The sequence below is a fragment of the Rana temporaria genome, chromosome 4 (genome assembly GCF_905171775.1).
Source record: "Rana temporaria chromosome 4, aRanTem1.1, whole genome shotgun sequence".
Lineage (NCBI taxonomy): Eukaryota > Metazoa > Chordata > Amphibia > Anura > Ranidae > Rana > Rana temporaria.
In genome coordinates, this window is record NC_053492.1 from 305983401 (window position 1) to 305997004 (window position 13604).

The window sequence follows — 13604 nt, forward strand, 5'->3', positions numbered from 1 at the left end:
CATTATTTTATATCATGATAACTAAAGTGGACCTGTCATGGCTCTATACATGTATATAGGAGTACAAAGAGGCCCTGTCATGGCTCTATACATGTATGTAGGAGTATAAAGAGGCCCTGTCATGGCTCTATACATGTATGTAGGAGTATAAAGAGGACCTGTCATGGCTCTATACATGTATGTAGGAGTATAAAGAGGACCTGTCATGGCTCTATACATGTATCATTGCTATCGTGTGGCTATTGCATCATCACAAAGGCTTATGCTGGTTATGAATGTATACATCAACCAATTCAAAAAAGCTATGAGGCCAAACAAACTAGGATTCAAAATCATAAACAATAATAGGAAGTCAAATAAGTCAACCCCAAAATGTGGGCCTCTGCAAAGAATAATATCCATGTGTATGTGTTATACACTGGGACATGGCAGACATACCTGCCAAGAAGTGTTCATATATGTGGAATTGGTATAAGCAATTGCTTGTTTAACAATTCCTCACATACAAAGATGCTTCTTGGTACTTTGCAGGCACATCTGCCGTGTCCCTTTGTATAATACTTATATGTCTTGACATTACCCTTGGCAGATGCCTATTTTCGAGGGTGACTTTTTTTAATCGGTGGAATGCATACATCCAAAACCAGCATAAGCCTTTTTGATGAGACAATATTCATATTGATAACAATGATTGTACTATATTAGTCTAAACTAATTTTGTAAAGAGATAATTGATTTATCTATGATCAATGTATTTTTGTATTATTGGGTATTTCATTATACCATCGTTTTTAAATTGTGTTTGATTTCATGTGTTACATCATTTAAATTTTGATATCTTTGTTAATTGGGGTTGATGGTTTAATAATATTTTTTTGCACAATTCTTTAAAATGATAACACATAATTCTAAATGTGTTTAAAATTAATAAAGGGTTGTCTGAGTCCATATAGTTTTTACTTTTTGGTTTTGTCTTTCAGTTATTTACCACATGGACTCCAAAACATTTGATTTCTGAGCTTTGAATCAGCATTTAATAGTGAAAAATAAATTAAGAATACACATGAAGAAAAAATAAAGCAAACTCCTGATATTGAAGTTCAGGTAAAAAATAAAAATTAAAATAAATAATGCAATTCTTACTTCAGCTTGGCAATTATAATCATATCACTGAAGAGGAAGAGGTATCTCTCTTTTGTCTTCAAATCCTGAGTAAGCTGTACACATTCATGTAAAATGAGCTCTGAATCTTCATTGGATAACCCCAGGACAAAGGGGCATTGCTCAATGGATATGGAACACCCAGTGTTCTCCCTAAAGAACAGATACATTAATATTACATATGACAAATTGAGATTTACAGTAGAAACATATCTAGAAATATCCATCACAATTTATTTGTTTCCAATTTTGCTATCAGAAATATTTGCCAGATTTGGGCCTAAACATCTGGTCATACAAAGTATGTTTTAATAATTTTGATTTAGTTGCCTGAAGTGAAACGTCAAATAAAAAAATGGAAAGAATAGGTTCACTTTAATAACATTTGATTTTTTTGTTTGTTTGTATATAATTAAAGTATAAGTAAACCCAATTACTGAAATCTTATAATGTATTTTCAAAAATATTTTAAAATATTTTATAATTTTCACCCTTTGTTAAACATTTTTTTAAATTCTTTTATCTATGCGACAAAACATACAAAAAAGAAAAAATTTGAAACATAACTCGTTACAAAATTGCAAGGTAACAGAGTAGACTTGTATATAGAGAGTTGATCTATTACAATAACTTTTGATCCCTCCATGAAGGTCCTTGTTCAGGAACTTGATCATAAAGGGTGACCAACCTCTACCTGTCTATCAATTGTACTTGTGGATGTCACCCAGTCACATGTCCTTTTGATAAGGACCACAGGTGGTATTCTCAGCAGGCATGTTCCACTGTTGTCACCATCAGGAAACTTGAGCTGAGAAATGCAATGCAATCATTGCTCTAGTGGATACAGTAAATGTAGACAAGAAGGGGCTGCAAAGAAGTTGCAGGAGATTAGCAGTGCTGATATGCAACAAAGGATAAACAAAACTGAAAAGATTATTTTACCCTGCAAAAATGGTAATTGTTCATGATGCACAGTGTTTTAGCATTTGTCATTTAGTTAGGTTTACAAAATACTTTAAAGGTGAACTCCAGGCATATATTACGACACAAACTAATACAGCTCTGTACTTATAAATACATCATTGCATTTTTTTTTCATACAAGCAGTATAGGTACCTGCATGTGGACTGGTATTAGCTTCTTGCATTATCTGTATAGCAGAGTTCAGACTGGTAGAGAGAGAGCGAGAGAGAGTAGGCAGATGTTGCTAACATATGTTCATATGCTAGCAATGAACATCCTGACCAGTGGAGACACCAGACTTACAGCAGAGTAAGCTCATTAATGTGATACTTCTCTTTACGCTTTCTGGTCATAAGCCAGGCACAGGTGGGAGCAAGGCCTGCAAGTCTCAGAACTGGATGGACAAGAATACAAATCTTTAGCAGGCAAAACAGCTCCCATATAGTCATTACCAGTGGGGATGACATGTGGCTTCGCTGCATCCATGGGTTTGGGGCCAATCCAGCACATTATATCACTCACATTCAATGCAATCCCTTGTTCCCATAGATACAATAAAAGTTAGGCATACACCAGTTGGGTCTTTTATCCATGGTTAAAATTGTACTGCTGCTGGATAACTGTACATTACTGTATCATCATGTACTAAAACCCCTAACTTTACTCTTTATCTCTAGTACATTTTGGCCTATTATCTCTGATTAAAGTTGATGTAAACCCACTCTCATCATTTCTAAAATACTTACATAGTGGTGATCTGTAAGCATATACATGCCTCCTGCGTGTATCTTTACCTGTCAAATATCTCCCCTTTAGCTGTGTAGAGCCACGCAATATTCCGAAATCTGTGGGCAGGTCTGCTGTCCGGTGCTCGGTAGGCGGAGTCGTTACATAAGTAGACTCCCCGCCCTCCTCTTCACTCCCCTTGGCCAGGCAGATGAGCCTCGTGCCAGGGGAGTCTAATGTGCATGCACAGGAATGGCAGAGCGCGTTCTGTGAAGAAGTAGAGAGCGCTCATGGCCCCATGTCACTCCTGCACATGTGCGCATACATAGCTTTCTCCAGTAGAAGATTCAAATGAGGGGAATGTGAAGTACACAGAATGCCTCTCTCTCGCTCGTGCATGAGATATGGAAATCACCTGTCAGTCAAAGCAAGCTAGAAGAAATGGACACCTATTTCTCTGTGTGTCCCTGTTTATCTTACTGAAAAAAGATTAGAGGACTGCTCAGAGCTGGATTAACTCTTTGTGGCAAAACTGGGCACAGATTACATGACATGCTATACGCTAAAAGGTACAAGTCTTAATAATAATAAAAAGGGTTTACATCCACTTTAAAGCTGTTTTGCTATTAGTCAACTTTATACTGCTGTGTCCTCTGCAGTATTTTTATTATTGTAGTTAAAGTGATTGTAACGCCTCGTTTTCTTCTCATTAAAAATAACAAACATGTAAGGCCTCGTACTCACGACCAAACATGTCTGCTGAAACTGGTCCGCGGACCAGTTTCAGCGGACATGTTCGTTCGTGTGTAGGCAGTAACGTACAGAATTCCAGCAAACAATCGTCGGCCAGACCGTTTTCCAACGAACAACTGTTTCCTGGTCTTGCTTTAAAACAGTCTGCTGGAATCGTGTCCGTCAGACATGTTCGGTCGTCTGTACACAAAAGCAGCGTACAAAAACCCCGCGCATGCTCAGTCCAAATGAGGAGACGGGAGCGCTCGTTCAGGTAAAACTCGCGTTTCTTTGGGATATGGCACATTCGTCATTAGAAACCTTTTATTCTAGCAAGAGAACAATGTCTTAAAAAGGCGCACTAAACCACATTTTAAAGCCTCGTTTGATTAATTCTTCTCTTGCTAGAATAACCCCGTTCTCTTGCTGATGCAATTTCAATAGAGTTGTCCCATACTGAAATGTCACATTTCTTGCTTGTGATGTAATCCTTTAATAATGTTTTCTATGCCAGACGTGTGTTTTGGTTGGTGGTCCTCCATAATTTAGAGTATTCATTTTTGTAAAGGAATGTGCATTTTTTTAATTTCTTTTTTTGTTTCTAGTTATGTCACCATTTAAACAATTTTTTTTTTACATGTATTTTTAATTTTTTTTTTTTTTTTTTGGTGTTTCATTAGAGAATATTAAACCATGTTGGCACACCAAATGTCCCCCCCCCCCCCAAGGAGTGTGTCCTTTGTAAATTACCCATTGTATATTTATTAAAGGTTTGCTGCCTAATAATCCCCACAGTATATCAAACAATAGACATGTTTTCAAATGAAAGCAAAAGGCCTTTTATTCTGGCAAATGTCATCACAAAAAAATAAAAAGAACGGCAGCACTAGAATAGATAGCAAACTATATGCAAACTTGCATTTCCAACATGGTGAAGGATAAACTTCCAAGCCTCAGGAGCCAAACACAAAAATATTAAGCAGCAGCACACAAACAAAGGAACCCAAACTGTGGTAGTACAAACAAGATGTCCTTTATGTGGAAGGAAATGGAAGGCAGAAAATCAACGTTTCCTCCTCTTTCCAGCCTTCCCTCCAGGCAGCCTTCCAGCGGATCGAACACGGGGTCTTGCAGGTGGGGTTGATGTGGCAGCAGGAGGATGGTGTTCCGCAAGCCGGGCCGGGTCACATAGCCCAGTGTCTGGGGTCAGCAGGCCCCTCTGCATCCACCAAAGTACCTGGTTCATCAGGGCCTTTGCCAGTCTTCTCTGGTCCTCCTCCCCTTCATTTAAATCATGGGCCAATGAGGCACTGAAGGCCTCTGTGGGGTTGAGGGGGGCCCTCATGATGGCGCTTGCCTCCTGGATCATGCGGAGGCTTGCCTCCTCCACAGGCCTCAACTGCCTCCTTCGGCCTGATGGCCTCACCTGGGGGGGAGAAGACTGGCTGGTGGTGGTTCTCCTGGCCGGGTGGACCTGCTGCAGGCCACTGGGCCCAGCCTCCTCCTGGCTGCCACTGACCCCGGCCTCCTCCTGGCTGCCACTGACCCCGGCCTCCTCCTGGCTGCCACTGACCCCGGCCTCCTCCTGGCTGCCACTGACCCCGGCCTCCTCCTGGCTGACAGACACCTGAGGATCTGCCACCTCCTGGCTGATCTCTTCTTCCTGTGTGTAAAAAAAAGGAATTTTTTTACAATTTCGCTAAATAAAACCACACTCATTTTCATGTTTTTCGTTCAGTATTTTCTGTTCATTATTACTTGAATACACTCTACTTCTGACCCCTGCAGTTGTCATCCCTGACACCTATTTGTCTGTACACCTTTTTGTTTGTTTTTTTCCAGCTTGGTTTTTTTTTTTCAATATCTAATCATTAATCCACCAAGAATTATTTAGGCCATAAATATAGAGGAAACTACTATACCTCCTCATCGAAGGGTGGCAGATCTGCATCTCTGTCAGCCAGGCCCTCTTCCTCCGACTCTGCAGGGCTGTGGTCATCTGGGGAATGTCCGCTGGAAGGTAGCATGGAGGAAAGGTTGGAAGAAAGACTGGACATCGTTTTCCTGCCTTCCATTTCGTCCCGCAAAAAAGCCATCTGTTTATAATACCACAGTTTGGGTTCCTTTGCTTGTCTTGCTGCTGCTCCCGATTTTTTGATTTTATTAGCTTTGTATGCTCTCCTGTATGTGCTTCTGAGGTTGGCAAGTTTATCCTTCACCATGTTGGCAGTGCATCCTGGCACCCAAGTTTGCATATAATTTGCTAGCTCTTCTAGTGCTGCCGCTCGTACCTCTTTATTGCAATATAACGAGTGTTTTGAATTCCACAGGATGGGCGTGTCCTGGTATTTTTGAAGTAAGGCCTCTATAGATTCCTTGCTTTGTAGGAGGTCCATTGCAATTTTTGAAAAATTATATTTCTTTTTGAGTCTAGATTACAAAAACATAAACCACAGAAAAATAAATATTCAAAAGGATCAGCGTTGACCTTGATCTAATATGTGTCTTCAAATTTATTACCTATATCTAATTCCAAACACAGTCTCTCTTGTTTAAACAATGATTGGCAGCTCGGCCGCATTGCTTGTACCAAACATTGATTTGCTAGATGCAGAGCCATTGTTCACATTGCAGTAAATATTTTAAATATATTAAATTAAACAATGCTTACAAATGACAGTTTTCATCTAGGCACTCTTTCATGTGTAAATCTCATACCCCTGACAATGGATGACATAAAAGACACTTCCTAATGACCTCTGTACAACCAACACTTGAACAATACTTTGCCTGATCTGAATACACCATTCAAAAACTTGTCAATGAGGTACAGCATTGTTCACATCTCTATTTTGTGAGGTGTCCAAAAGCATTTGGATACCAAAATAACATTGTGGTACCCCATAGACAGAATAGCTTAAAAAGGGTGCAACCAACAGCCCAAACCCCCATCCCATGTGTCTACATTTTCAAGGCCTCTGCTGATCACATTTTTAAATTCCTTACCTTCCTGTCTCTCGCTCCTCGTTTCTCACGCTCGCCTAATTACCGCGTAAGATGCGTAATCACGGCGTAAACCTTTTTAACACTCCGCGTATTTATGAAACCCCGCCCTCGTCACCTTTGCGAGGCCCCTAATCAATGATTTTAGGAAATATGGCGTTAACTGTGTATGTTCTGGATGCGCTCGAAGATTCTCCGCGTAACGGACGTAAACACGTTGTTTGCATTCTCTACACTCCGCGTATGTATTAAACGCCGCCCTCTTCTCCGCCCATGGCGTAAGAATTCATCTTTTCCACGCCCATAATCTCTGTGGGAAAGGAAAGATGGCGATGTCACACGAGCGGGCACGATGCTCTCATGCCACAAGTGAAGGGACAGAGGCAGGGACGTCCCGATCAAGGAAAAGAAGATATAAAGCCACTAATATGCGGTTCCAGGAAATGGTGGAGTTAGTTTACATCATGCGAAAAAAGGACTATGATGGTGAATTAGGGCCATACAAGACCCCTAACCGCCGAAAGGCACATATTATGGACAAGGTGGCGAGGAGAATGCAGAGGATGTTTGGGATCACCAGGTCCAAGGAACAGCTGAGGAAACGATGGTCAGACTTAAAATTGAGGGAGCCACATCAGATGAAGAAAATACTTAAAATTCTGCGTAAAAGTAAGTAAATATATATTGGGTTTGGGGGGGGGGGGGGTGGTGATTGTCTGCAATAATGTGTTGCCATGTATATTTCACCATCTGCCTCCTTGGCCTGCTTGTAATTTTAAAGACATGTTGTTATTTATTTTTTAGAACATAAATAACTACATATTTACAAACAGTGTTCTTAGTAAACAACGTAACATCACATAGTTTATCAGAAAGGCTCGGTTATTCCAGGAACAACACACCTGGACATGGCTCACTGGCCAAAAACTTTGTTTGTAAACATTGTGTAAAAGCTAGTTCTATAAAAAAAAAGAAGGAGAATGGGAAAGGCAAACAGGATTCATTCTAAAAACAGTGGTAATAAAGCAGATGTTTTCACATCTGCAATGCAGAGCACCTGTGTCTCCCCAAATCAAAAATGGGTTTTGGTAGGGTATCCCAGAAATACAGTTTAGGGGGGACATCCATGTGTGTCACTTTGCTAAAAAGGGGCAGGATCAGAGCTTGCCATATAGAAGTAATTGCAAAATGTAGGTTTGGTGAAAGATAAAAGTAACTAAATGAAAGCATCTTCTAAGCAATGTGTGCGATTTATGCTCTCCAATATCTGTGTGCTGATGAGTCTACATTTTTTTTGGTTTATTTCAGGGGAAAGAAGTCGCCAGCATTTGGAGGAGGCAGAGAGGGCCAGACAAGGCCAAAATCTGCCATCTCAACATGTGGAGGAGGAGGAGGATGTGGAAGGAGAAGAGGATGTGGAAGGAGAGGAGGATGTGGAAGGAGAGGAGGATGTGGAAGGAGAGGAGGATGTGGAAGGAGAGGAGGAAGGAAGAAAGGAGGAAGGAAGAGAGGAGGAAGAAGTAATTTTGGACTTAGAAGTCATAGCAGATGAAGGGCAAGTGGCGGAAGAACAATTTGGCGAATTGAAAGAAGGTGGATTGATGGATGAAGGAGGAGTCCAAGATGATGGGGAAGTGGTGGAAGAAGGAGGAGTGATTGAAGATGATGGGGAGGTGGTGGAAGAAGGAGGAGTGATAGAAGATGTCGAAGAGGTGGAAAGGAGAAGCCCATCAGGTCAGTGTCACCCTAGCTTGATTCCAAAAAACATATGTAGATAGGCCTCATTGAAAAATAATATTGTAAATGCCATTTTTTTTTTGTTGGTTTAGGGGAGGAGGATGGTGTGCCAAGATTTTCACGTGCAAGTGCTGCTATAATTATTCAGCAGGTAATGGAGTGCAGCACTGAAATGCACAATATGCGTGAAAGGATGTTTCTCATGGAACAGAATGTAACAAATGTCCTTTTGGAATGCAGCACGGAAATGGACAATATGCGGCAAAGAATGATGGTAATCGAAGCAAATTTTAAGAACATTATTGACATGATGGGCCGTGTCAAAGACTGAAACACCCCCCGCCCATCCCCCGCCCCCACAAACATTTTAACAGTTTGAATAATGAATACGCCAAAATTTGAAGATACACACACAGTGTGCCAACATGTGCTATCTGCCATCACAGAATATCTAATGTCTGTGCTTTGTGGGTCCAACCCCCTCCTCCATCCTCAAGTAGTTGAGAGGAAGGGTTTGCTCCCACAAAACACAGACATTGATCACCCATGATGTCAGATAGCACATGTGGCCATTTGTCTGTTGAACCAATGACATTTGGCGAGTTTGCACTGAATGTGTGTATCTTCCAATTTTGGCGTGTTCCAGTGTGAAAGCACACCATGACTGACTGCTGTTGTGAGTTTTTATATTTTTTGAATTTGATTTTGTTACTTTTTGACCATGTTGAACATTTTGGGATACTATAAAGTTTAGACCATAAAGAATAAACAACGCCAAAAATTATTTTCAATATATATATAGAATTATAAATCTCTCTAATCACTGAATTTAGTGAAGTAGAGATTTGACTCCAAATTCTCACCCAAAAATTTTGTTTTAGAAAAACACACCAAAAACAAGAAAAATGGTTACAAAATTATTGTTTTTTGTGCCTAAAAAATATGGCCAAAAATAAATTTAAGGCGGTAAACACCCCACCAAATATAATCTATATATATATATATATATGTAAACAATAAATCTAACTATATTTGAGGAAAAAAAAAGTGAACTTGTTAATAAATGTATAATCTGCATAATATTTTTGGTTGAATTACCTGAAAAAAAAAAAAATTTTTTAAAAAATTTTGAAGACTCCTAAGTACAAAAGCAGGGAGTAATGAAAAAAATCAAAAAATTTTTTTGGGGTCATGAACAAGCAAAAATAAAAAAAAATTGACCTCAACATTTACAAATGGAGTTGCTTCTTATTTCTAGACTCAATACCCTGTTTGTAGATGAGTGAATACTGTGCAAAATGTGGTTAGTTACTAAAAGTGGAGAAATCAATTATGCATTACAATTGAAGAAGTTAGTTAGAGAACCAGGAAGACAGAAAAAGAGAAAAAGCATTAATGACAAACAACTGTATAAAGTCCAATGGTCTAATTATTTATTATTTTTTAGAATATTCCTTTCTTTGGGGGCCGAATTAGAAAGAAATATGATCTGGCATAGCAATGGCCCCCCGACCCATGAAGTACTCAACATATTTGTCGCGTACCTCACGAGCTGATTGGGGGGCCAAGCCAGCGCGACCAGTGTCCAGCCCGGGAAGGGGATCTGAGGGTAGTCTTGCCTCAGAACCGATGTCGGGTAGGTACGTCTGGGAGTGCCTGCGTAAAAAGTTGTGCAAAATGCAGCAGGCAAATACAACGGTGTCCAATTTATATTCCGCCAGATGTATCGATGTCCTGAACAGGCGGAACCGGTTGGTGAGTATCCCAAAGGCATTCTCGACTACCCTCCGAGCCCTGGCCAACCGAAAATTAAACACACTCCTCTCTGAGGTGAGGGTCCTCTGGGGAAAAGGCCGCATGAGGTGAGGACCAAGCCCGAAAGCCTCGTCCGCTAGGAACACAAACGGAAGTCCTTCCACATTATCTTCATCTGGTGGCAATGCCAGACCACCAGCTTGGAGACGATCATAGAAATCAGTCCGTGCGAACACTCCCCCATCAGACATCCGGCCATTCTTCCCCACGTCCACATATAGAAACTCATACTGTGCCGACACCACCGCCATCAACACAATACTATGATAACCCTTGTAATTATAATAGTAGGACCCCGAGCGGGGTGGGGGCACAATGCGGACGTGTTTCCCATCTATTGCTCCACCGCAGTTTGGAAAATCACACCGCTGGGCAAATTGGGAAGCCACAGACTGCCATTCCTGTGGTGTGGAGGGTAGCTGTGGGGACAAACAAAATTAGAGATTTAGTACTTTGTAACAAATACATCCTACAAGCATCCTTGTGACAGTTCACAGTATTAAAATTGCATTAGAAAAATGTGCATGGAGAATTTGGAAAATGAAATATATAGGGCCACTTCATTAAGAGACTCCACAGCCCTCTGATGGGGACAATAAAAGTTTGAAGGGGGGGGGGGGGGGGAAAAACCCCAAAAAGTCCTGTTTGAAAAAATGGCAAGGTGGGTTTGTCCCTAGGATAGCATGCTGGACAGGTTAATATTGGGTAAGGGACAAATATGCAGGTAGGCCAAGAATAAAACATGTAAAGCTGATATCAACATGCATAGGGAGAAAAGCTAACGTTAGTTAAACACACAGCATATCTGGGAAAATAAAAATAAAGTTAGTTGGCCACATTATTAGAGCCAGGAAACTTACCTTAATATACTCCTCATGCATAACTTTGATGATGGCAGCACACGTGTCCGGTATGATGACCCCAAGCGCCTGCGGAGAGATGCCTGTCGAGAACTTGAGGTCCTGCAGGCTCCTCCCAGTCGCCAGGTACCGCAACGTGGCAATAAGCCTCTGCTCGGCCGTGATGGCTTGGCGCATCACAGTGTCCTGCCTCGTGATATAGGGGGACAGAAGATCCAGCAGACGGTTGAATACGGGGTCCGTCATGCGGAGAAAATTCCTAAAGTCATTAGGATTATTCTCCTGGAGTTCCCTAAGCAGAGGCATATGTGAGAACTGGTCACGCTGGCGCAACCAATTCTTGGTCCAGAAACGCCTCCGCCCCCTGTTTCTGGCCAAAGTACTGGACAAATGAACATATCCAGCAGCCATCCCATAAACAGCACCAACTCGCGAAAATTGACGCTGCTGCTCCATCATGGCTTCAAACCGGCCGGCTGGTCAGTCAAGAACACACTGAAACAGAAAGCACTCGCAAATCCAGCACTACCTGCGACAAACGCGCGACAAACAGATACGAGCGCACAGGATGCAACTGCTAAAGCAGAAACAACCTGCTTGCCTATAGCCGAATGACAACTACGTTACCGCAAGCACACGCACTGAACCCGTGAATACACGCTGTCAAAGCCTGGAGACCGAGAAGCGCGAATCAGCTCTAACCAAACCTTCACTAACACGAGCAAACACGTAACTAGCAAAAGAGGAACAGAGGGCGGCGCCATTAACTTTGGTCTTCCCCTTTATAGTGACGTCGTACGTAGTTTACGTGCACGCGTTCCGGTACGACGGGAATTTGGTCCGCTGGTGTGTACACGCCAGCGGAACAAAACACAAATCAGCCTTGTACGCCGGAAACTGTCGGGCAGACAGTTTCCAGCGCACAGATCCGGTCGTGAGTACAAGGCCTCAGACTTACCTGCTGTGTGCAGTGGTTTTGCACAGAGCAGCCCAGATCCTCCTCATTTTAAATCCCTCTTCAGTGCTCCTGGCTCCTCTCTCCTGTTGAGTGCCCCCACAGCAAGCAGCTTGCTATAGGGGCACCTGAGCCAAGCCACAGATCCGTGTGTCCATTCAGACACAAAGCCACGGCCCGGCCCCACCCCCTTTCTCTCCTCATTGGCTGATTGACTTTGGTTGACAGCAGCAGGTGTCAATGGCGGAGGGGAGTCCTGTGCAGCCGAAACACTTATGCAACATACCTGGATCTAGATGGGGCTCAGGTAAGTTTTAGGGGGGCTGAGGGGGGCTGCTGTACACAGAAGGCTTTTTATCTTAATGCATAGAATGCATTAAGATTAAAAAACTTTCTGCCCTTGCAATCCCTTTAAGTCCCAGCCTGTGCTCTTTGTCTATAGCAAATTTACCCCAAGCCTTGCTATGTAAAATTGTCCTGCTGCTGACCAATTTTACACTGCTGTGTCATCTGTGGCCTCTTAATTCTTGTAGTAAACACTCGTCTGTTCTCTTTGGCCAATGCTCCCTCATTAAAAATGTCCTACTGCTGGATCTTTGTTTCTTGCTATAACATCTATGGTCTCCTAATTATTAAATGAGAGCTTAGAATTGAACAGCAGCAGGACAGTCTTGCATCAACGAGAAGAGGGAAAGGTACATGGAACTTCTAGCCAATTGCTATCTGCTAGTCAAAGCATGTCTATTACGGTTTGGAAAAACAAAACAAAAAAAAACAGCATGTGTCACTCCTAAAGTTCCCTGAAAAAAATGCCTTTTTTTCAATGTGAAATCAATCAGGCTGGGATGCTGCAGTTTTATGTACCGTAAGTTAAGTCAATTGTAAAAAAATGAACAAAAAAAATTTCTGCAGCAAACTTAAAGCTACACCCAAACACTTAGTCCCCCCAAACCCACATACATGATTGTACAAATGTAAAAGCACATGCTGGGGGTGCCTATGCTTGAAAACTTTGATTTCATGTGTATCGCCACATATGCCAGAGTGAGAGCAATAATTCTAGGCCCATTATTCACAGTTAAAGCAAAACGAATGACCCATAGGGGCTTTTAAAGCATAGCCTGGAAAATATAGGGTTCTGAAGTTTTTCGCTGTTTCATGGGTGCACACGATTTTAAGACTTGACATGTTGGGTATCTGTTTACTTGGGGCAACCTCATTCTTTATATTTTAACAAAAATAAATAAAGGGTAATTAGTTGTATTTTTGTGCCCTTAAATGAACTTGGAACTACCACTATTTTATTCTGTAGAGCAAGAGTCTTCAAACTTTCTAAACAAAGGGCCAGTTTACTGTCCTTTAAACTTTACGAGGGTCGGACTGTGACCATAGAAGTATATAATATCCTAGTGTCACTGGAAGTAAACAGTGTCCCCTCTTTGGTATTAGAGGGGTCACGTGGAGGAATAGAGCCCCATCATTGGTGTCAGTGGGAGGAATAGTACCCGGTTGTCGGTGTCAGTTGAGGAATAGTGCCCTGTTGTCAGTGTCAGTGGGAGGAATAGAACTCCGTTGTTGGTGTCAGTGGGAGGAATAGTGCCCCGTTGTCGGTGTCAGTGGGAAGAATAGTGCATGGTTGTTGGTGTCAGTGG

The 13604-nt window shown here is 41.8% G+C and overlaps 1 protein-coding gene across 1 annotated transcript in view; it reads right to left on the bottom strand.

The window, feature by feature from the left end:
- Positions 1-13604, bottom strand: part of LOC120937382 (T cell activation RhoGTPase activating protein) — a 159476-nt gene that overhangs the window by 52612 nt on the left and 93260 nt on the right. Inside the window, exon 3 of the mRNA XM_040350564.1 lies at positions 1144-1314. Within this exon, the coding sequence (XP_040206498.1) occupies positions 1144-1314 (171 nt within the window). The remainder of the gene's footprint in view (positions 1-1143; positions 1315-13604) is intronic.